At 42.1% G+C, this 25,801-nt stretch overlaps 1 protein-coding gene across 16 annotated transcripts in view; it reads left to right on the top strand.

Annotated features, from left to right (window-relative positions):
• Nrcam (neuronal cell adhesion molecule) overlaps positions 1–25,801 on the top strand; it is a 252,306-nt gene that overhangs the window by 152,676 nt on the left and 73,829 nt on the right. For all 16 annotated transcript variants that reach the window (XR_007590848.1, XM_050137361.1, XM_050137359.1 and 13 more), the window contains one exon: positions 21,980–22,181. Coding sequence is in view for 15 of the 16 variants with exons in the window: in XM_050137361.1 (XP_049993318.1) it covers positions 22,076–22,181 (106 nt within the window). In the remaining variant the exon portion in view is untranslated. The remainder of the gene's footprint in view (positions 1–21,979; positions 22,182–25,801) is intronic.

Below are 25,801 nucleotides of genomic sequence, written 5' to 3'. Positions count from 1 at the left end.
TCTTTGCTTCCATGTTATAGTGCATCATCGAGGAAAGCCAGGGCAGGAACGGAAGCATAGACCACAGAGGAATGCTGTTTACTGTACTGTGTTTTTGTACATGCTTAGTTCCAGCCCTCTCAGCCTAGGGATGGCTTCACCCTCATTGGTCTTGGCGCTTCTACATCATGGATCATTAATCAAGAAAATGCTTTCAAAGACATGCCCACAGGCCGGCCTAATTCAGGCAATTATTTAATTGAAGCGCCTTCTTCCTGGTTGTATTAACTTCACAACAAAACTAAATAGAACACGAACTGGAGCATTAGGAACCAGTGCAAGAAAAGATGATAGTCAATCACTGGTGCTGCTGTATGTAAGAGTCTTTGACCCAAGACGCCTATGTTCTCTGGCATCAGGCTAACTTATTAGCTTATAGAAGGGGTAAAATAATAGACTCTTAGGAGCTATTGAAAGCAATCATCTTTAAAGGTTGAAAAAAGATGAGGGCTTTTCCTTCCTTGTTCTCTGTACTTTGTCCCAAGAAGACAGTGGTGGTCTTAGAGATTACATGGCTCGAGGTATAGTGTATAGATAAGGTGCTGTTTCAGATAGTAGATGGCCTAATTGTTAATTATTACGTGGTGTAAGTAACAGAACATTAAGTATTTCTCATGAAATTTAATAATTTATCCCTTCATGAGGATTTTGTGCATTAGGTGCAGAGGATATTTTTATGGATTTACAAAGTATACATTTTATTTTTAAAATTTATTTTATTTTTTAATTTATTTAAACTTTTTTTTCCAAATTCCCACTCCCTTCCCTCCTCCCACTCTCCTTCCTCTCCCTACACAGACCCTTCCACCCCCTCCAATCCTAAGAGAGGGCCATGCATCCATAGGGAATAGGATCTTACTGCATGCCAGTACGTGCAGTAGAGACAAATCCCAGTGTCACTATCAGTGGCCCCTCAGTCTGCCCCAACTGTCAACTCTCTTCAAAGGGGCTTGGTTGTTCCCATGCTTGTTCACTCCCAGTCCAGTTGGAGTTGGTGAGCTCCCATTAGCTCAAGCAAACTGTCTCAGTGGATGAACCCCTCATGGTCTTGAATTCCTTGCTCATACTCTCACTATTGGGAAAATGACCTCATGTCTTTATCTTTAGGACCAACCAGTTATTTGTCTCTGGGGGGGAAACTAACCTGCTTTAAACTTGTCCTGAAGTCTAAAATTAGCTGTCTGGGTAAAAGGCTGTATTTGTGACTGAGGATCCTAAGTCAGCCTGAGGCATGTAAAATATCCTAGTATTATTTTTATTTATCAGAATTATACAAATGAATCAGAAATCATCTTCCTGACCATCCTCAGTTATATATGTGCCCCACAGAGAGAATATTTTCATGAGATAAACACACAAGCAGTGGGAATACAGCTACAGCTATTCTTAGGGAAGAAATGCAGTTCTTAGGGAAGAAATGAAGTGGCACATGAGAGAAATTGCAGACAGGAGCAACGGGTTATTTACAGTCAGTAACCCCTCTTGCTTTGCCAAGTGGGGCTTGGGAGTTGTGTGTCTGGTGGGTTGAGTTGTCACCTAATCTATACCCCATGGCAGTTCTCAGCAACTAGAGGGTACATAGTTATCACTTTTGTCCCTAAGAGCATCTGATAGAGCTTCAGACACAGATGTCTCAGTTCCTCTTGAGGGACTGTAAGGCCAGTGTTCAATAACCTGTCAAGTAAGAGCCTTCATTGTTCACATTCTATTGAGGGAAGAAGTGCTGATGAGATTATTATGTATTTAATAAGCGATGTCCTGAAACAGGTAAGTTTTTTATTCTCCTCAAATCCCACAGAATTAGAAACCTAGAAATCCAGTGAGGGGTTGATTCAGCTAGTAAGGAAGGAAGCCAGTTGGATGCTTTCTGGGTACATCACAACTCGAGGGAATAGGGTAACATTTTCATTATCAGAACAAAAAAGGATTTTGGTTTTAACTCCAACTACCAAGAAAACTGTAAGAAACGATAAGTTGCCACTAGCATAAATACCCAGTGCCAGCTTTAGTTAAAAAATAGTCAATATGAAAATGACTATGTTCTAAAATCTAATTTGCTAGTGTGATTATGCAATATTATAAAAATATCTCTGATAGTCTAAGAAACTGGAACTTTTGCTGGATCTCAACAACCCAAGCTAATAAACACCTTGAGGTCACTGCAGACTGCTCTCCTCCTTTGTACTCAGCCTGTTTGTTTAACCTGTCTTTCAGAGAACAATATAACAACCAACCTTACTTGCCTTGGATTTCCCGTATAATCAATTTCACAACCTATTCTAACACATACCTTTAATTTTAAGTTACGCATTCTTCTATACCTTTGACCTAGAAAGCAATGCATGTATGCTATGATATCATGTTTGTATGTGTTATGATAATGCTTTGCTGAAAATAGCATACTGGTCAAAAGTGATAAATATTCACCATAAATGTTAGAAGCTTTGTGGATATGTTTGTAAGTTTGTTTGCAGTGGTATTTACAGCAGTCTTTGCTATCAGTTGGAAGCAGTGGCCCAATCCCTTGTAAAACTCTTTTGAAGGTTACTGGAAGATGTCTCCATCCTTTCCTCTATGTGGTGCTTTCTGTCTAATAAGGATGGAGCAAAGCCCTTTGTTAAAGACATGGGGGCAGGCAAAGGCGAGATAAGGTATCTAGATATATCAGTAAGACATAGGGATACAGATTCAGACATACAACCCACAGGTAACAGGCCAGAAACCGAACATTACACACAGATGGGAGATGCTCGGGGGGAAGTAGAGAATTCAAACTCAGGCTCCCTCTTGGCTAAACTGCTCCAAGGGAAATGCTTTGATTTCTTTCCTTAAGGTGATACCAACGTATATTAGTAACTCTGGGATTTTCACTAATATGCTTAAGTCCATGTAGCTACAAGGTTGTGATTTTATTAGGAAAATTACTTCAAGTGAATATAGAATGACTCTGATTGTTGATTAGATCCAATGCCATTTAGGTCCTTGCGCATTTCCTGTGAGTCCTAACTGTACTTTTTACTAAACTAAGAAAAAGTGTATCTTAGCTTGTAAACAATCCTACCACAATTAGTAAGGAAATAGTATAATGCTATATAAGAAACAGAAAAGAAGGTTGTAAGCCGTGAATTCTCATAGGCACTGTGATTGGTGTAGTAGTAATGCAATAGCATGCCTTAAAAACAGTAAACAGAACAAAGTAGAAACGCTAAGTAAATGTGGGAAGATCTGGTTTATCCTAATGTAAATAAAATTCAGGAGCTCTTCGGACTGCTGGGGTATCATGGGGCTTGGCCCAGGTCACCTTCAGCTGTTCGGCATGTGTCTCTTACTGCTGGCGTCCACCCAGCGTGGAAATGAGCTTTGATGATTTTGTCGTTCAGTAGGTCTGTGAGCCAAGCTCTGTGGAGTGGGTCAGACAGATGACTTCTAGCTTCCTAAGTGGTTTTTATGTGACAGTTGTGCTTGAGACAGGAGTAAGAGCTGGAGAGAAGCACCCCATGATTTGATGCAATTACACAGCCTAGTTCATGGCTGACTGGGAAAAGCCAGCACCTGCCAGATGGTGTTGGCAGGAAGTAGATGGGCCCCGTTTCCACACTGCCTGATGAAGAAGCTCAGAGCGGGGCAGTCCACTACTACAGGCTCCTCTGTCACTTGGCACTTGTTAGTGAAGAGGCCAATGTGCATAGTTGGTGGCCAAGGATTGCTTTCATTCCAACTTTTGGAGTTAGTGTTATTTTTGTCCTCGTGCTGGGGAAGAAAGAACATTTACGGCTATAGTAATCAGGAATTGTTGGCTCTTCACAGAGGATCAAGGTCTTTGAACCACAGTACTGGGCTCATATCTGGTTTAATTCTTGCTTTGTCATCTTGGTTGAGTAAACTTAGCCTGTCTTACCCCTCTGAAACTACGTCTTCATGTATACACCTTTATAGTCTTGTTTTAGAAAACTCAAGCAAGGTTAGGGATGTAAGACATGTTCGGAGGATCTCTGCTTCTTTCCTGTTCCTTCATTTGTCTGGGAAATAAGCGATGAATCACTGTAGTTGAGGAGGCTTTGAATATGGATGACAAGTTCAGTCATGGGTAGAACATAATATGGGTTATAATTTAACTACAGGATAAACTTTGCTAATATAATCCAATACTACCACCCATTGATCTTAACATAGAGTCTCCTTAGGAGTGAGCCACAGACCAAGCTTCATTCACCCACAGTTTGGAAATAGGAGTTCAGGAAGAGAAATGGGGATCAGAGAAGTGGAACAGAGGATGAAAGAGAGCCAACAAAAGGGCCCTCCTTGAGCCCTAGGGACCAGTGAGAGGTTCGCATGCTCTTAGAACTGTTTGCCTTGGGATGAAATAGGGATGTAGCTATCTACCAGCCCCCAAACACTAACTCAGCTGCACAAGTGGGTTATGCTGGTTTAAGTGCTGACTGTATTCTAAGAGCCGAGGACATAGTTCAATTGATAGACCTGACGTATACAAGACCTCAGGTTTAATCTCTAGCACCAGACTAAAAATATATCCATCAAAATATATATCCACCAGTACCATGGTGCTGAATGAAAGGAGTTCATTGTGAGGGAAAAGGTGAGGCTGTTGTCCAGGCTATTCAACATCTATGTGAAGATATTCAAACTTGTGAGGAGATGAGACCTTTCTGCTATGGCTCAAATAAAAGGAGGCATAAGAGAGAATTGAAAGTGGTTTATTGAAAGTTATTGAGACTCAAAAGCGAGCATGTGGGGAGTCATTGAGAGTTGGTTTGGTCCTCAGACAAAATTATATAGTAGATAAAATTATTTCCAGTTCTCCACACACATGTTCTCCTTAACATCTTCACACTCACTTCTTTATCACTACCACCATTTGGGAACCTAGCACCTTATTGGGCAGGTGATATAGCCCTATGATATCAACTAATTGGTTTTAACTAATACCTACTGTGTATATAAAATCTGTCCAGATTTAAATATGAGAGTATTACAAATATCTGGTTCTCAGATATCCAAGCCCAGCCCATGTTGACTAGACAATTTACAAATTTATTTTATATCTTGTGCCACTGCTGTAGAGGTAGGACCTGGAGGAATGAAGGTGATACATGAGGCAGACTAAGGTCTCATGTAGTAGCGAACTTCATTCAGAGCATCAGTCCATTGATACCCTGAGGATTAAGAGAAATCACAGGAGTAAAGTTCTCATGAGTTCCAGTTGTATACAATCACAAGGACAAGCTGCAGCGGCCAAAACATGCCTTTCCATAGAGACATATAGGAGATAGTTTAAACACTTAATTGGGTACCATCAACAAGCAACGAGTAACCTGAAGTAAACTCACTCCCATCTGCTATACCTGGGAGGAACATGAAGACACACAGTCCAAGAGCAATTCTGTGTTTTTGAATAAACTGAGGTCACGAAATTCTTGCCTTGTTTTCTTGGAGTGTTCTCACAAGCACTCAGAATCCTCATCACAGCACTCCATTCCTGGACCATGTTCTGGCAATCTTGACTCATGCCTCTTCTATGTACTACTTCACTGTCTTGGCCTTCGTGCTTCTTAGTCAGTGCTGTGTGGGCTCCACCAAACTTTCTACAAGTCCAATTTGCCTCTCCCACCCAGGAAAGCCTCTGTATTGACACTTCCAAAGAATCCTCTAGTGCCCTGAAATGCACAATCCGGAGGGGCAATGGGGCGAAAATGTGACCAGGAAGAGCCAGAGGTAAACTTTGGACTTCATACCAGTACAGGCAAGAGTACTCTTAATGAGGGCTTTTCTAAAGGAGAACGTAGTGTTAGAACAAGGGAAATTAGTTGAAAGGACTAATACAAAATGAATGGTATTTTTTAAAAACCAGATCTAACCTAGAAAGAGAAGGTTGGGAAGATGAGAGATACCAGGAGGGTGCAGAGCAGGGCAGGGTTGCAGAGGGTAGAGGGGTATGGTGCCTGGATTAAAGGCGATGGTTGAGAGAAGGTACAGAAAGCAAGGGTATTGACATTTGTCTGTTGCCATCTCATTTTGGACTGCTCTGGACATTTTGCAGTCTGGGGTTAATGGTGCTCACTGAGGATGTAACCTGGCAAACTTCTCATCTCAGAGTAGAGACAATGCACCTCCTTCCCCATCTGATGAAGGCCCAGACACCCACTCTCAGTAGAAAATAGGTTTCTCAGAAACTGCGTGCCAGTTTTATACTTTTTAAAATCTCTACTTCTGATGACTTTCTTTTTCCTTTATGAGACAGAACTAAGACAGAACTGCTTTTGATAGTATTTATAATCTTCAGACCCCGAGATGATCTGAAGACAAGGAGAGAAAAATGCACCCATCTGAGACACCGAGGACACAGATCATTTCAGCCCAACTTCCACTTACCGTGCTTGGGCCTCTGATGAACTGCAAGGAAACATGAAACCAAACCAAATCACACTATGCAGTGGTGAAATCTACTATATCATGGCAATCATTTTGAGAAAAGCTGAAAATAGCCATGGATTCCTATTAAGGAGACCATTTGCAGATGACTGTAGAAACTCTTTTATAAACATGACAAATGCAACTTCTCTTTAGGGGAGTTATTTATTTTCATCAGAATGGTTCCTATCTCTAGCCCTCCTCTTAAAATCTCTGCCAGTGAACCATGTAGGCGCACACACTAACATATTACCTGCTTTTCCCTTCATTGGGGCCTAGTTTCCTTTGTCTAGACATATGTTAACTTATGTTGGTACAAAGCTGAGTGTTTAGCATGAAAGGATTTGCTAAGGGACATAGGCATAGACAATTGTCCTCTTGGTGGAAACATTTGGGGTGTTGAAGCTACCCATTTTAGCTGTCACAGCTTTATTGAGGTATAGTTTACACACCTCAGATTTTTGTTTGTGTAAACTGTACTTTGGTGGGTTTTCATACAGTTGTGCAAATATCAGCATCATTTGGGTACAGAATGCAGCTCTTGGCTGAGAAGTTTGCTCTTCACTGGTCATGGCCTGTCTTCCTTTTTATTCTTGCTCCAGGAAGCCATTAAATTGTTTCATTTTATGTATTCATTATTCTCAAAGCCTCGTGTAAGGGAGTCATGGTTCCTTTGTATTGGACTTCTTTTAGATATCTGCGTGGTCTTTGCCCATGGAGTGTGCCAAGCATGTATCGGGAGCTCATTCTTCCTTGTGCTGAGCAGCATTCCACAATGGGAATATACTTCATTTTGTTTAACAGTTGATGGATAGTTGAATACTTTTCTAATTTTTGATCACTATTAATAATTTGATGTACATATCCCTATGCATTTGGTGTGACTGTATGTTTTCATGTTTTAAAAAAATTACTTATATGTGTTTTATGTATGAGTGTTTTGCCTGCATGTAAGTATATGTACCACATACAGGCCAGGTGTCTGTGGAGGCCAGAAGAGGGTGTCAGATTCCCTGGGACTAAGTTACAAAGGGTTGTGAGGCATCATGTAGGTGCAGGGAACTGAATCCAGGTCCTTTGCAAAGGCAACCAGGGCTCTTTAGGTTGAGCTGCCTCTCCAGATCCCATTTTCACAATTCTTAGGTAATATTCCTGGGACTGGAATGTCTGGGTTAAGTGGAACATAAATCTTAATTTTTTTGGAAAATTTCAGGCTTTCTTTTTCCGTTCCTGTAAGAATTCCAGCTTCCTAAGATTTTCCCCGACCCTAAACATCATCGGTGTGTTCTCATATGGCTGTTCATATGTACTGTTAGCACACTATGCTACTAATTACATTTCCTCAGCGGTAAGTCGTGCTGAATATGCCTTTCATGTGCTATTCGACATGTGTTCGTATTTTACAGAGAAATGTCAAATTACTCAAACATCCTTTGCCCTGTATTTCCCAATTTTTAGTTGTAAATGTCTTTCCATATGTTATAAATATGTTACTAGTAGATATGTGACTTGTAAATATTCTTCCCCTTGGACTGTGATATATCTTTACATTTCCTTAATGATGTCTTTTGAGGATTTGATTTTTTTTATTTTAATGGCATTCCAATGATAATTTTGTTTTCCAAATGTATGATAGCTAAGAAATGGACCTAATCAGAGTGGCAGAGCTATTTCTTATATTTTATGTCAAGGATAAAATAATCATTGTGCATTATTCGCTAAAGTAATGCCTCAACAGGAGAACTGGCAGTCGCTGTTAGCTTATGGGTACATGGCTATGGTAACGATTGGCAGCTCAAAGCTGGGCATAATCCTGTAATTTTAAACCTTTGTGGCTGGGCCCCATAAGCCTGATGTCGGCATTGCTGCCGAGCACCTAAAAATTATCCCCTCCTCTCCATTTGCCATCAGTCCCCTGTCAGCCACCCCTAGCCTAGGGCAGTCATTGATTTGTACAGAATTGATTCCCAGATGAGCAAGCTCAATTTCATTGAGCCCTCAAAAATGTCTTGCCTAGCCCACCCTGCATGCTCCTTCCAAAAGCAAAGCACTTACCTCACCATGCTGAGCTTTGTGCTTTGAAATTCATCTAATACCATAATTAAATCAAAACTCATTAATCCAGCAATTTCGTTCCCTCACAGCAAGGCCCCATTCAACATCACTTGTCTGTTTTTCCACCTTCTGTCATTTGCGTCTGAATACTTGTTGGAGGCAGACGGTGGGCTTCTGTGGAAACCGTGGCTACTCATAGTGACCCACCTCCTTGCCAGGGCGGTCTTGTTACTGTTTCAGGCTCTCCAAGTCCACCTTTCTTAAGCAGAGCTGGACACCAGCTTCGTGCTCCTGTAATATTGAGCTCCTTCTGCAAGGGGTCGGTCATTCAGTACACCAATTTGCACTATGCTTCCTTCTCAAACAGCTGGATCCCTCCTGCCAAGCCCAGAACAGAATATTTCGGAGGTATTGGATTATGACAAAAGAACCCGGGAATCCTGCCATCAGAAACTTGATGGGTATGGATTGCAGGTTGTTAATAAAACGTCTCACAAAGAACTCCTACTACACTTCGATGTTGTTCTGATGTTGCGGAGGTCTGTGCATAGCCATCTTAGAAATGTCCCAGCCGCCCCATCGTCTCTGCTCCTCTGCCTCTGTATGTAGATGCGCTTTTTCCCTAGGTTTAGATACTAGCCCTCCAGTTAAAATTTTTATCCCTAAGGGAGGCCTTACCTTCTTTAATGAGGTAGGGTAGGAGGTAGGATGGGAGGAGATAGGAGGGTGAGAGAAGGGGAGGGAGGGGGAACTGGGGCTAGTGTGTAAAATTAAAAAAATTTAAATAAAAAAGCATTTTATCAACTATGGTAGAGGTTAATACTATTTACGATGTCCCATTGAACACAAGCCACAAAAATGCTACAGAGTAGCTTGTTCCCATCCAAAGCCAGGGTCTTAACACAAAACTTCATCTTTCAAGCATGATTATCTGTTTTAGTTCTTGTTTGTCTGCCTGATGTCTTATATCTAATTTTAAGTTCTATACATAAGAACTAGGATCTCTTAAATTAGTTAAATATGTAGATAAACTGGGAACCTATATAACCTGTTTATATAACCATCTTTGATACAAATCAGAAACTACCACTGAAATCCTGTATAGTATTAACCGATCTGCTGGGACTGTCCCTACAGTATATTATGCTTTCTAATAGGACAAATAGTTGCTTCTCTTGAGGCTTATCAGGAGAGTTAGAGACCATTAATTAATGCCTAAATAAGCATTATCTGAGAATACTTTCTTAATGTTCTCAACGGAGACAGAAATCTAACTTTGAAAACCTTCCTCGGCCAGACAAACTAATTAGATGAGTTAAGATTCTGCTTCATCCTACAGAGGCATGACCTGGGATACTTACTCTTCATCCTGAGCCCACTGATGGGCAAGGACAGGATTGTAGTTCATCTCCTCTGACATTCCTGAGAAGTTACTAGACCAGATGTCCTGTGAAAACTGCATGCAGGTCTCTGTAGTTTTAAGGGATGTTTCCAGCTTCTGTTTTCCCTGTTTCTTGGTTCCAAACTTCATTCTTGGTCTTGCTGCGCCCTATGAGAATTTCGTTCTTTATTGAGCCTTCAAATTTTCAGATGCAGTAGAATGCTCTTCTGGGAGTTGGGGTTGCTTTCTCTTCCAGGTATGGCCTTTCTTTCTGGCTCCAGTGCACACAAATCCAATGAGCAGTGTGCAGATGCAGAAACTAGTGCCTTTGTTGAGAGCCCCAGACCCACCTGCCTATTTCAGAATTCGGCCTGGACTGGTATATCCTAGTCTCTGCACTTCTCCCTTTGTGGGGAGCCTGACATATGCCTGAAACCCATTTCTCCATCCCTTCTGTGCCCAGATGCAATAAGCAGCTGTCTCAAGGAATATGATATTCAACTTAATTTTCTCAGTTTCTGGTTTTATAGGTTTCTTTTGTTTTGTTTTGTCTTTTGATTTTTGTATTTGTTTTCTCCATCTCCTATGGCATCTCAGTGGCTGTTACTCTCAGAGCTGGTTCCTTAGGCTGTGCTGACACTGTAACCGCTTAGACTCCCATTGTTAGGAACCTGAGAACAAGGGGAGAACTTAGCATAACCCCATCCTGAAGCCCCATCCTGAAGCCCCTCTCAATGGTTTTCTAAGCAAATCTTTTCACTGAAACCTTTGAATACCACTTGAGTATACATAAGGAAAATATTTTAGTAATTTTGAATTTTAAATTCAATTTTTTATGTATATTGCCACAACTTCTAAGTGAAAAGAGTAAAAATAATAGTATAACTTGATGTGTATTACATCTGAAACGTGAGCTTTGCTTTTATCTTCCTATCTGCCCTTTTCTTCTCATTCTCCCTTGTCCCTCACCTCCGGAAGGATAAATATACTTAATTTTAGGATACCAGTGCTCATTATACCACAAACATTATTATTATATAAACATTCAAACTGGAGACACCCAGGGAGACAGTAGGCTTAATGTTGTCCATCAGCTTAGATGCAACCATAAAGCTCTTCTTCTGTCTTGAGTCTTTCATTGGAGAGTGGGACCTGGAACATTTTCTTCCAGGTGCTAATTCCTGCCCTGCTCTCTGAATGCTGCTTCACTTTTGCAGTACAATACACTTTCTATGGAGCCTGTGTAGACGGTCTCAGGAAGAGGGGCTCCTGGGAGGTCAGCCTTACAGCACAGACAGCAGGCTATTCCAAAGCTCAGGCAAATGTTGGATTGATGAACTCTCACATTACAGAAGATGTAGTTTCCAACATGTGTGCTTTTATAAGCTTAGGTTCTGCAGAGAACATGGCCTCCTAATACTGACCTTCCTGGAAACTGAATTATATCTAAATGTTCAGGGTACAGATTCTCTTTGGGGGGGATACATTTGATAAATTTCCTTGCAAGCAAATGATTACTCATTGATTTGTTTTTTAAAATATGTGTGCATTCTGATTTTCACATGGCCTGTTTGAGGAAAATGAAACGGACCAGGAGTTAAATATTTCATGTATTGCTTCCCTGTCCTACTGATAAATCCTTTGTAGTACTCAAGACATATTACCTAGAAACAGAGATTTGTCCTTTATGTGGAATAGTCTCTGGTTGCAATGAGCAGCTCCCAGCTCTGGGGTTTATGTTAATACGATTTCCCGACACTGATAACAAGTGGGAAATGCAATTCTTCATGTCTTGTCAGTCTTCATTCCTCACTTTCATGGTTCTGTTGTGATTATGCACGGCTTGGATATGTTGGTGCGATTTATCTTTAAATGTTGCTGAGAGAATTACAAAAGCCTGTGGTGTGGTAAGAATTATGTCTGTGGGATTTTGCTAAATCTGGGGCTTCTCCTTTATGTTTAAGGAAAGGAAAAATTATAGGAAAAAAGAAATCAGAAATGCAGCTTGAAAGGAGACAGAGGAGGTGTCTTGAGGCAGCCAGCACCCTGGCTGGGTCATTCAAATTTTCTGCTCCCCGACTCTGAGACACTGAGACAGAGCACCAAGATGATAGTCCTGCAGAATATTATGTCTAAGATTCTTTCTTAAAGCAGTTCTGGTTGACAGGAAAGAGAGTCTGCTCTCTGTGACAGGAATGGTAGTGCCTACTAAATTCCCCTCATTGTCCCCTGATGTTTTCCTGACTCTCTAAGCTTGGAGTTGCTGAAATATGACTCTTTCTGGTCAATCAAAGGCAGCCAAAATACCACACACACACACACACACACACACACAGAGAGAGAGAGAGAGAGAGAGAGAGAGAGAGAGAGAGAGAGAGAGAGAGAAGAGGAGGGGCATGTGCATGTGTGAACATCTGTTGCTTCTGAGTAGAGGAAGGGTAAGACTTGGGCACTCTGGAGGCCACTGTTGAGATGTTTGCATCACAAAATGGGCCTGTCAGTGAGGCTGGACCACATGCACTCACTGGACTGTATTACAAGATAGATACAACTTACATTGTGTTATGCACCAAGATGCTAGATTGACCTTTATGGTTACTTTGTTCCCTGCCCATTCTCCTCCCTACTCTGCACTGTTCGGAAAGACACACATTTTGAGATGCTGAACTGGGTACCACATCCTTGTCTTAAACCGCTCATTTTATTCCAGCAAGAGTCGCAAGGCTTATCTTAGAGATGTGACATTTAAAAAAAATTTTTATTTTCAAAGAGACCAACTTGGCAAATACTCCAAAATGCTTTTTGTATTATTGAACAGCTGTCATTTTGCCACATGTTATTTGCTTGACTAAAAGACGAGGTATAATAATGAGCAATAATAATGCTAATGTCAGCATTTTTGTTAAGTTTTTGATTAGCTACATCTGACCCTTACACCTTTTCGGTGGTAGACACAGAAATTGCAGTTGACAGGAAGATAAACTGGGCCACAAGGTATTTCAGTCATCATGAATGTTTCTAAGTACCTCACTCTTGACACTGGTGTAGTATTCAGAAGTAATTGCTTTTTTTTTCTTTTCTTCACTATTAGAGCAGATTCCTAATTTCCATTAAAAAATGGAACTTTGCCTCTGTTGTGTTATATGAAGGAAATCAGTTGGCAAATGGACCCTGTGGTGAGGGAACGGGCCTGTTTCAATGGCTTGGCCACTTTCTTTTTCTCCACACCCCCTTCTTCTGCTACCATTGGTGAGAGAACGAGACTGCTAGGGCCCAGCTGAGCACCATGAGGGTGCTGATGTGGGTGCTGGAGACAGGAAAATAGGAAGAGAGCTCAGCAGCACTGACGTCCGTCCGTCACTCTGTTTTCTAGTCTTGCTTTTGCTTTTCTGCATTAGGAAAATTGATGTAATACCCTTAGGCATAATCTACAATCACTTTACTATAAAGAAACCTATAGTAAACTGTCATTATTAACTGTCTTTTGCTTATTGGGAAGTATAGATTGTGTGAGAAACACAACCCTAGTATATACCTTTTGGATGCACTAATATATGTCTATAGAACAACAGCTTCTAAAAATCCAAAACAATAGGTCACGTTCAAGGGGAACATCTGTTGGAAGACAGTTTGCTTACTTTGAATTCCTGGGTTTACAGCTATAGTCTTGGAAAGACACCAGTGCGTTTGGCTTGTCAGAACTCCTTCTGTGCTTCGGTTGGTACCTTTCTGGTTGCAAGAAATCTCAACTTGTCTTCATCCATTGCTGACGATATCTGTGGTTGCACAACAGACCACTTCACAATCCACTTCCTGTGATTCAAGGGGTTGGCAGGGGTTGGATGTGGTTTAACAGATCGCTGGCTCTTCTGCTTTCAGCTGGGGCCAGAAAGCTTCCAATGATTTTTTTCTCCCCCCAAGATCTCTTTCTGTGGGCTATCCATCATCATTAATTTAGCTTATATTTCCCAGAGAGATCAGGTTCAACACACTCCTGCTTGTAGGATACTTGGCAGAATTTCAATGCCAAGCATAGCATATGGCTAAACCCAGAGTCACTGCAAGAGGGGACTACTTAAGAGTAGAGATAACTAGAAGGCGTACTTCCTGGGGGCCATCAATATAACCTTCTATCTACTTTTCAAGTTTGTTGTAAGATACAGGGATGGAGGAGAGAAGGCATCTTAATCACTGGAAATTTCTCCCAAACTTCCAGAGAGCTAGAACATTGTTGGGGATACCAGGACATTTAGCCTGGTTATTTGCAGCCATGTAAGGGTGGCAGGTGCTTATCATCGACCAAATGTTCTGTCAATGCCATGGTCACAACAATCTGTTTCTGCTCCTGCAGATCTTGGCCGACCCTACCTTCATTCCACATTTAATACCTCATCTGTCCTCTGCTTACTCATGGCTGTTCATGCTGCTGTGTTTGACCTTCGACCTTTGATCTTGCTCCAAACTACTGTCCCACTCTCTCTTCCTGTCCCATACTCACCCATCCTCCAGAAAGGCATTGTTAACATTTAGTTGGTCACTCTTAATTCCCTTCCAAGTCACCAGTCATCTCAAAGCCTTTTTACAGCCTGCCTGCCTTTGTTCAGACACCCACTCTGATTCTTTTAGCCTGGGTCAGGCTTGGGTGGCAGGGTGGGAGGGTTCGTTATAGGAGACTAAGTGTCGGACATTGAGAATGGAGTAGTCTCCTCTCTTCGGTTTAGCTCCTGTGACTGGATTTGAGGTGGAATAAGAAGGGTATGCCTTTTCTTTTCCCAAGAACAACTCCTTTTTATCTCCTACTCCAACGACCTTTACTTCTGCAGTCAACGTTCTCACCCAGAAGGAACCCGAACAGTGCCAGTCGGATACCTGGCTAGACAAGTGTGGAACAGGTGCGCTCCTTGCTCCAGTTGCCACTGGCCTGGCATACGCAGACTTTCTAAATTAACCCTGTCTTGTGCTTTGTACTGAATCTCTCATACACAGCATTGGCTCCTAGTATGTTATTTATTTTTCTGTCATTGCTGTGCTAAGTGAAATAGTTGATGTCTATATGATATCATGTATGATAAATAACTAGATTTTGCCAAAAGACTGGTAGTTTTGATGATCTAACTTCATGTCTTAAAAGTGTTATCTAATTTTCCAAATCTAAAACATTTTAAGATATTGTTTTTTTTCCCATTGAGATGTGAAATAACTTTTAAAGTATTGGTGAAACATGGTACTAATAATTACTTCCTGATGGCAAAACTGAACTGATTGCTCACTATTTTGTCTTACTTAGTTGATTTTTTTTCCTTATGACTGTTATACAGAGAACTGTGTTTTTGTTATTGTTGCTGTTTTGGAGTCAGGGTCTTGCTTTGTCGTCCATGCTGGCCTTGAACTCTCAAATCTCTCTGCCTTTACCTACCCGTGTGTAAAATCAACCTTTAAAAAAATGCCTCGTCTCTATCATCTTACCTTGTTATTCTTTTAAAAGCCAGGGCTGTCATGTGGTATAATTATAGGGATCCCTATTCATGTGTGAAGCAGTGTGGAGAGACCCTTGGCGGAGCCCTGTGAACAGCCATGGGACGATTCCCGCCCATAGACTCCATCAGCCCTCTATAAAGATGGACAAGGACTAAACTTGGAGTTGTGATTGCTTGTGGGGCTGCTTGCAGAGTAATTGGATGAGGAAGGAGGAGCGGGGCTGTATTCTTTCAGGATGCGGCAGAGGGAAATGAAAGAAGCAGCAGAACTTGTGAGAAGAGCCAGCTGTGTAGGTCTGGTCCTTCATCTGTCATTGTCTGTGTGTCCTCAGCAGGTGACTACCAGCCTGCATTGTGGAGTCCCTACCAGTATGTTGAATGCTAGAATTTTTATTTATTTGTTTTATTATAGTTATTGTGTTGGGGAGAGAGGTTGTGAATGCAGTGTGACTCATGTGTGAAAGTCAAGAGGGCAACTTGTGGGAGTCTGCTATTTCCTTCTACCATGTGGGTTTTGGGAATTAAACCCTGGTTGTCAGGACCAGAGCAAGCACTTTTACCCACTGAGCCATCTTATCATCAGCCCTTGAACTTACTTTGGGAATTGTTAGGCAGACAGGGTATCCTCACGTAGGGAGGAACCTAAGTGGGATTCCTGTACTGGATGGCACTTAATAGTATAGCTTCAACTGCCAATTGACATAGCCTCAAGTCATCTCAGGCCGTCTGTATTTTGGAATCTGATGGCCAGTTGCCACGTTTGTAAGGGATCATCTTCATTGCTGATTAGTGAGGGAGAGTCTAACACACAGTGGATGGTGCCGTCCCTAGGCGGGTGGGTCTGGACTTTATATGATAGCTAACTGAGCATGAGCCAGGGAACGGAGGGAAGAACAGGTCGCCATGCAGTTTTCATCTTTGGTCCCAGCTTCCGTGTTCCTACATGGACTCGCGGCCCCGACTTCCCTTAATGATGGATTGTGATTTGGAAGTATAAGCTAAACAAACCCTTTTCTTCTGTGAGATGATTTGGGCCAGAGGATTTTATCACTGCAGCAGATAACAAACCAGTACAGTAGCCATCACGATTAGGATTTTTCTTCCCTCATCTGTTAAATGGATATATTTGAATTGCTCTTCCTTTTTCTGTCATTTTACAATATGCCAGAGAGGATTATCAGTTATAGTGCTTGGAGGAATATGGGGTTTGAGCTTTTACTGGGATACACTGTCACCTGTTGTACTGGCTAGTCTTATGTCAACTTGACATACAAACAAGTTATCTAAATGGACAGAACCTTAACTGAGGAAGTGCCTCCATAAGATCCATCTGTAAGGCATTTTCTTAATTAGTTACTGGTGGAGGAGAGCCCATTATGGGCGATCCAATCCCTGAGTGGGTGGTCCTGGGTTCTATAAGAAAACAGGCTGAGCAAGCCATGAGGAGCAAGCCAATAAGCAGCACCCCTCCATGGCCTCTGCATCAGATCCTGTCTCTAGGTTCTTGCCCTGCTTGAGTTCTTGTCCTGATTTTTGATGATGAACTGTGTTGTGGAAATATAAGCCAAATAAACTCTTTCCTTCCCAACTTGCTTTTTGGCCATGGTGTTTTGTCATAGCAACAGAAGCCCTAACTAAAACGCTTGTCATTGTTTATCTGTCCTTAGATACTGTTTCATCTTAGTTTCCAATTCTTTGTAGAATCCCTAACTAAGGATTAGGGCTAACTAAATCATTGTTTATCTGTCCTTAAATATTGTTTAATCTTAGTTACCAATTCTTTGTTGAATCCCTGCTGTCCTATTCCTTTGACTGAGGGAAATGAGAAACATGCCCTTTAAGGCCTCAAGCAGTTTGCCATGCTGTTTGTAGAGATCCTTAAAGTCTCTGCGGTCCACACCTTAGCTCTGTGTGACCTGTGGTTGTCCTGATGTAACTGTGACTTTGTGCAGGATTTATGTCTAGTCTTTTCTCCCCGGCCTCAGATACAAGTCTGTGACTGACAGGCACAGGAGTAGCTAGGGGTAGCATTCGTGTGCTTAGCCCTTACTGTAAAAATATCACAACGTTAAAGTGACCATCCCTGAGTTGGAAACTGGAGAGCAGTCAGGAACGAGGCACATCCACATTCTGGGCAGCCAGAAAGGCCAGCTGCTGATGCTCCATCCGTGGCGGTAGTTAGGGCACCATGGGAGCCGGGGCATATTTGTTCACTGGTTTGGACAGCATAGATCAGCTGTGTGCACTCAGCACTGACGCCTGCCCCGTGCTGGATGCGGAAAAGCACGAGCAATGCAGAGAAAATGGCAAATGATGCTCAGCCTCCCTGTCCTGCTGGAGAGCTGACTTTGAAAACCTAAAACAGCTGCAGTTCTCATTTGGGAGAAAAACAAGATTTTACTTCTAAAAACGAAGATGTCTTATTTAAGTCACAGGTCAGCTACTTTTCTTGGACTTTACATGAATTTTTTTGCCAAAGCTTAAGATTATTCTTTAAAACTATATAGTAAATCATACTTCATGATTTACTATGAAGTTGAGGCAAAAGTAAAGGAAGCTTGAATTACATTTCTTCTATGGTGGAGAAAAGGATGCTGAAGATTTTTTTTGTATTGTTTTCCATTTTACAGGTTCCATACATAATGTGAAATACACTTTTAATGGAACTAAGAGAATTATAAACTAAAGGGCATCACTGCTTATCTTATTGCTGATCATTTTGACAGCAGAGATGATCTTAATTATCAAGCTGACGACAGTGTCCTTTGCTTTACAGAAGCTTCTCAGTCTCAGGAGGTCCCATTTATTCGATGAGGCCCTTACTGTCTGTGCTGCTGGGGTTATACGTAGGAAGTGGTCTCCTGTGCCCACGTGTTCTAGAGTACTTCCCACTTTCTCTTCAATCAGGTTCAGTGTGTTTGGACTGATATTGAGGTCTTTCACCCACTTGGACTTGAGTTTTGTGCATGGTGATAGATATGGGTCTATTTTCATTCTTCTACAGATTGACATCCAGTTTTGCCAGCACAATTTGTTGAAGATGCTCTCTTTTTTTCCATTGTATACTTTTAGCTCCTTTATCGAAAATCAGGTGTTCATATGTTTGTGGGTTAAAGTCAGGGTCTTCTATTCGATTCCATTGGTCGACTTCTCTGTTTTTATGCCAATACCAAGCTGTTTTCAATACTGTAGCTCTGTAATAGAGTTTGAAGTCAGGGATGGTAATGCCTCCAGACGTTCCTTTATTGTATAAGATTGTTTTGGCTATCCTGGGTTTTTTGTTTTTCCATATAAAGTTGACGTATCAGAGCTGACAATAATCTTTTCTAAGGCTTTATATTGTCCAATAGTAAATACTTTCTTCAACATTTCAAGCTACCACGCTCCTTAACCTTCAGTGGGGTGCTATCTCACATTGAGATTTTATTCCTTTAAATCTCATTACGAAGAATCCCGTTTGGTCTGTGGTTCTTGCTGTCGAATAGCCATCCCTTCCCAAGGTGAACACAAGGCACGTAGCTCCTGGCGGGGTATTGAGGGGAACACTGAGGATGCAAGCAGGAGCTGCCCTTCCTGCAGCATTTTTTTCCCTGAGAGAAAGCTTAGTTTTCTGTCGCTGTCTTTGATTTTCAGTTTGATTGAGTGCTGGAGACTTAATGCTGCCCTTGAGTTCCTGGCATGTCACCTGTGAGGGCATTTGGAGGAGGAGTGGGTGATTTTTCTCGGGCAGGAGTCAGGGATGGGCTGAGCCATTGCTTTGTCCTTCCCTAAGAGCATATGCACTGGAGAGGATCTTGTGGCTAATGGTGCAGTTAACTTCCAGTCTTTGAGGAGAGAACATTTTTTTTCCAGTTCCTATTTTCCCAATAGTGTGAAGATTTATTTGCTCATCCGTCTTTCAGTAAGTACTCTCTCGGTTTTTCTAAAACTTGAGTTTTTTCTTTATCCTATGCACCGTAATTTTATATGTGACTTATTAATTTCACGTATACATTGAAAGGATGAAGCTAGCTAAATGATGTTTTATCTTATATGTAGCTTGTCTCGTTGTTTTCTTTCAGTGGGGGAGGAAATGAACACTTAAGACTTCAGGCAAAGTATGTAAGGTGTGAGGAACTTAGGAACTGTGTATGCATAGCCGCTTAAGATCATACAGGCATTGTGGTATAGATTGTATAGATTTGGGGAAGTGTTCGGGTTTTCTAGTACCTGTTTAGAGAACTGAGTGCTTAAATCTAATAAACTTAATTTGCACGCTTCATAAACCAGGCAGGCAATGGTGTGCGCTCCAGAGCTGAGCTTTGCCGGATTTCCTCAGCATGCGTTGTCTGTAAGAGCTGCTTGCTGTGGTGCACGCTGTGCCCTTTACTTTCACTTTTCCTGATGCTTTTGCTGAATTAGAATTAGCACCAAAGCAGCCAGAGCTGAGGCAACCTGAGGAAATGTGACTGTGTGGTGGCCATGTGCTGTGTGCACACAAATCTGAGTTGCGTTAAATTCAGGTCAGAAATTCTTGAGCAAGCTGCTCTTCCTGCTTCTTGATGCTACCTAGAGATGAATACTTATTATGGAATAAAAGACAGACGTTCTGCATCTTAAACCACATAGTATGAATGTTGGTGTCACAAGGTAATAATTTTATGAGCAGAATGTCTAAAGTTAGCTGTTTTTTCTTTGTACCTGTTCTGCCAAATTTAAATCAGAATTCTATTGCTAGCCAAACACACATTATCCACATTGTTCCATTTTTTTTTTTCATATGTCTGTGCTTTATCCCATGTGCTGAGCCAATATTACAACTGATTTATCTATGATGATTAGATTCTGGTCTGTAAACTGCACATTATAGGATAAAAATAGTTCGGGTTATACCATGGTCAAGCTGTTTGAATACAATCAGTTCAATGACCTCAGGGCTCCATTTTGTTTTTGTTTTATTCTTTCTTCCCTTCATTTTGCTACCACAGATATTTATCTGCTCCCTTCCAATGCTCCAAGCAGGCTGCTGAGATGCAGTAGTGTGTAGTGGAGAGTCAGTCTCCAGCCTGCAGGAGTCTGGTAGAAAAGATGAATATAGTGAAAATACACGACGACTTAAATAATAAAAGTTCCACACGTAATTCACTAATGAAACCTGTAGTAGCTAATTTTAGGTTATAATGGTATTGGTCCCTTTTACCCGCGCAAAAGCCATTGCTCATGGGTGCCTTTGCTTCCTGAGAAGTCACATTCAAGCTCTCTTCCCAGGCGGGACAGATACCTTTCTCTATGGCTGAAGTCAGGTTTTCAGTGCAGTGTCTGACAGCACAGTAAGACGAGAGAAACACGGCCCACAAAGCCTATTTATTTATTATTTATTTATGGTTTCATTTGTTTTGAGACAAAGGTATCACTTGTAGCTCCATGATGAACTTGAAACTACTGTGTAGCTCAAGATGGCCTTGAACTCCCACCAATCCTCCGGTGTCAGCCTCCCAGGTGCAGAGATCATGTTACATACGAACATGCACACATTATGCATATATATACATGGACGGTATGTATACCATGAGAAATTTCAGGAATTCAGAGGTGATTCTTGGATGTTTTCTAGTCTGGACGATCAGCTGACATTTCTCGAAAAGAACCTCCTAAGTGATTTGTGAAAAGCAAATAAAACTTTTATAAGGTAATAAGGTGGATAAGGCTTTCCAAATGAAGGGATGGGATAAAATAAGACAAGGGGTGGGGGATTTCAAGGCAAACTGAAGGACTAACAAAGAAAGAAATCATCTAGAGAATAGTTACAAGGAAGTGAAAGGAAGCTGGTGGATCAATCAGTCCAGATCATCGAGGGGCTTCAAACACCTGTTAGAGGACAGCGTGAACTGAAATGGTGACTGCCAATATTTCACCGAAGAAGACCGTTGAGGAAATAATTGATCAACACTTTTGAGGAGACTGAGCAGAGGACAGCCTGGAACCCAGAGTTCAGCTGGCTCTGACATTGCCGCGTAGCTAAGAAATGGGGATGACCCGAGTGTCAGTGTTTATCTGTTCCATCCGTGTTTAGGGCTAGGGGGAGACTTGTGGTCCTGCCCAGAACTCTCCCAGCGAGCATCTTCAGAATGAAGAAGCCATTAGGACTCCCCTCTGAAGTCTCAGGGTGCTCACTTTCCAACTGGCTTCACAGCCAAGGTTTCCTGAAGTATTAAGAAAAACATGAGCCAGGTGGTGGTGGCACACGGCTTTAATCCCAGCACTCAGGAGGCAGAGATAGGCGGGTGTCTGTGAGTTCGAGGCCAGAGTGAGTTCCAGGTTAGACTCCAAAGAAGACCTTCAGAGAGCATGAACACTCTTAACACTTTAAAAATGGAAAAATCATAATAATAGGAAAGGGTGCAGATTTTGCTTGACATCACCACAAATATTTCTGAGCTGAGTTTAGATGTATGAATAAATGATTATTCCAGTCTCTGAGTTAAATATTTAAAACTTAATTCCCTTTTAGAATCCATGTATAATGGAGAGCGGATTTTTTTCTGAGCTGCTCCTTTTCGCTCTTCGCTTCCAACTTCTAATGCATCCTAATTATTGTTCTTATCCCGCCCTTATTCAGTTCCCTGCATGAGAAATTATTTGAGCGTTGCCCGCGACTCTTCTGCGAGAGAAGAAAAGGAAATTCCGTGTGTGGGTCTCAGCAGGAGAAGAGCTGATGCAGCTTAAAATAATGCCGAAAAAGAAGCACCTCTCCGCAGGCAGAGTGACCCTGATTCTCTTCCTGTGCCAGATGATTGGTGCCCTGGATGTGCCTCTTGATCGTGAGTATTAGCGGTTTGCATCTCTTAGGCCAGGAGGCAAGCCTTCCCGGTATCTACCACCACCCTGAACTGTGTTGATGAGGAAAGTCTCTGCGAGGCACTGAAAAGCTAATCAAAATTAATTTGGCTTTCACCTTCAGCACCTGGTGTTTACGAAGACACTGTAGGGAAGGCCGTGGAGATGGCTGGACAAGCTGTCCTCTCTTTCTCATCATCTCTCTTTGCCTCAGGTGTCTTTTTCTGTCCAGTGGTGGGAGTGGTCTGAGAAGGGGCTGGTGCAACTGCCCTGATCCTCCCAGTGGGCAGCCCTCTGCAAAAGGACCGTGTGAACCACTTTACAAGAAGGATGCAGAGCCTCACTTCTTGTCTCCCTTCATTGCTGAGGCATCTCTGAAAAAAAGAGAAAGAAAACAAGAACACAGAGGATGGTGTCGCCAACCTTCTGCCCCTTTGTGTCCCCAGATCATCCATACTTCATACCTTGTTTCTTCTAATTCAGACAAACAACCTCATTGCACTTTCTTGTTTTGTGCACTCAGTGTGAATTTAATTATAAGAATAGATTGTTATCGACAAGCCCTCTGAATAGTCTGCTTTGGATTAAACTATGTGGCCACAGACCAAGGTGAAAAATTTTTGATACCGAGGCAGAACCTGAAAAATCCCTGAAAGGAAGCAGCAAACGGGGGCATCTCTCCTTTATTTCCCCAAAAGTAAAACGTGCACCACAGCCTTTCTGGCCCGAGTGGTTTGTTTGTAGACAATGAAGACAACACTGGGTTCCAGCTGGATATATTACTGCTGCGTGAAGCAGAATTTCAAATCTGAGCAATTACTGTACTTCACAATTGATTTACCCTTTATCCCCAATCTACATGACCTCTTTAAAGCCATTAGCTTCCTGAGCAGAACATCTGTTTGGCAAAGCTTTCTAAGGTGCAAGAAAGATAGCTGTTTCCCGGGGCTATGCAATTGCTGGGGTCTCCTTTTCCACCACAGAAATTGCAACTGGGGCCCTGGAAGACAAGGCAGGGTTTCTGGCACACTCTGCTCACTGCCTGAGCCGTGCGCCTCCACGACTAAAGCCCAACAGAATGCCACATTTTCATTTTAAGAGTTATTCATCCAGTGACCTTAATTTAAAATATGTACATGTGCATTTAATTGAAACGCTCATTTTGCCTGAGCCTATCAGAGCAGGAATATTTAAGTAAGCATTTGCTCTAATAGGTGCGCTGGAAAGAGGGAAAGGCAGTGAGGGAAATGCTTTTGTTCTCTCTTGTGTTAAATATATTCTTCCTTAATCTGACCGCTCAGTCTAACTATCAGGGGAAACAGGCACCTAGGGCTAACTCAATTATGGCAGCTAATGGAGAAGAGGCACAACCGTGATGAAAATAAAGTCACGGGTAGCCTAGGCTCTCCTGCATTAACCTTTGCAAGTAGTAGTGACAGGCAGCCCTGCAGAATGATTGGAAATGCATGTGAACATGTCCCTGTTCCTCACACCCTTTCTTCGGTACCCACGGTCATCCTACATCCTCAATCTGGGTGAGCGAGAATGCCGAAGCAGAGATAGGCTAATGACATAAAGCCATCTTGGAGAGTAACCATAGAAATCTCTCATTGTTAGGCATCATTATCGTATGCGTCCTGGTGTCTGGGATAATAAGATCAGGCCCTACACAGAAAGTGACAACTCGGATTAATTGTAGATTTCATCTGTTTTTCAAATTGACCATAATTATCAGTGCAGCACAATATGTATGGGATGGAATTGGCTATGCCTACTCCTGGAAGTACCCCCCCCCCCTTTTTCCCTACAGCATCGCCTTTGTTCTTCCATATGCTGATGTAAGAAGCTGCTGCAGGGGCAGACAAAACTATGAGTGCCCGCTTCTTTCTCTTGTAATGTCACAACTGCAACTTTTACAGTACGGTTTTTTATTCTAGGTCAAGCCAAGTAGACAAGATGCCCTTTTTATCTTTAGGGTGCTAACTTTCTCATCACTAACATCTGATTTTCTTTAATCTTCTCTGCCCACTCACCTGCTGATTCTGATGGGGAAAAAAAGCAAAGCTTCTTGACGACTGTAAGTGAATTTCCACAATTTACTAGGCAGTGTGAAGATGTGGCTGTGTCTTTGTTTCTTGAACTAAGAGTGTGAATCAAGCAAACAACACCATGCTTTGTGATGAGTGTCTGTCTAAGCATGTTGTTTTCTGTAGCCAAATGCCTCATTTGAATGCTAAGGTACAAACGTACTATATAACCTGCATGAATAACAGAGATTCTGATGCTACCTTGGCCAACCTGCTCTTCTACTAATATACTAGCTGTATCTGCATCTGATGTAACTCAATGAGAGAATTCAAAACCTTGTAGGGAGGTTCGTTTTTTTTTTCTTCTTTTACAAATGTCAGCTGGAACAGATACACATCTTTTGCAGAGTTTTGAAAGTGGGTGGCGTACAGAAGCCTCTCTCAGGTTCCTCTTCTATGACTTTAGCACTGAGAACTGGGTAGAAGAGTGGTCCTAGGTGCTGTATGTAGAACAACCCTGCAAATTAGAAGATTGCTTTGACATACACAGAAGGCAAAACACTTCGGCTAATTAATTGTTCATGGGAGGCTTCCGAGGAGGAAACAGTTCTGCTGCTTCCGACAGCTGGGTAGTCTTTATCATCTACTGAAGAGATGATCCCTTCTCAGATATTCTCCTTTGATGTTGAATTAAACAGAGAAATCTTGGTAAGTCACTTATTACTACAAAGCATTTGTTAATTGCCATATGACCTAAGCACCGCTCAGAAACGATACGTCCAGATGGCACAGCTGCAGGCACAGGAGGGGGAAGCCCTGCATTTGCAACCAAATTTGCATGTCTGACACTCTTGGACCCCACCTCATTCCCCTGCAAGAAGAACTGAACTGAATGACTCCTAAGAATCCCTTCTATCAATGTCTTTGTTCACCACTTTGATGGTGTAGCACCTCAAGAATTCCTTTCATTATCCCAAACGCTGTACTCCCAAAATCTGAGGTTGATCACTCCAAAATGAAGCTGGTGAAAATCGGAATCCCGAAGCAAAACTGAACAGTTCTAGCATTGGTATCTATGAAAACTTTTACACAAAGTGTGCCACTAATCCTCCCAGGTACAGCTGGAAGCCAGGTCAAATTTTGAACCTCCCTCTTCTCTGAGGGCTACAGGAGTTGAGCCTTAAGTCTCCCAGCTAATGAAAAACAGAGATTCACTAACCTTTAGACAGAACTGCTGACTAGTGTTGGAAATTGACAAGATGAAGGCTGTAGGGCCCAAAGTGCCTGGTGCAGGGGGAAAGCAAGCTGGAGCAGGACTGCTTCGTTGCACAGTCCCAAAGATGCCCCTCACTTTGCAGCACACGCCAGGCTTCTCAGCCCTAGCATGTTAGCACTGGGGCTGGTAAGACATCCTTGGCCTCTACCTACTACAGGTAGCCATTCTACTCCAACCCTAGTTGTAGCAATGGGAGCTTTCTCCAGATGGCCAAAGGTCCCTCCCTGGAAAAGCAAGGGACAAATTGCTCCTGTTGCAAACTACGACTCTGTGAATAACTTCAGCTGAAGATGTGCTTAGC

Source organism: Alexandromys fortis, unplaced genomic scaffold (assembly GCF_014885135.2).
Source record: "Alexandromys fortis isolate MF-2015 unplaced genomic scaffold, M_Fortis_MF-2015_v1.1 scaffold_3, whole genome shotgun sequence".
Classification (NCBI taxonomy): Eukaryota; Metazoa; Chordata; class Mammalia; order Rodentia; family Cricetidae; genus Alexandromys; species Alexandromys fortis.
This window is presented reverse-complemented; position numbering and strand designations above follow the sequence as displayed.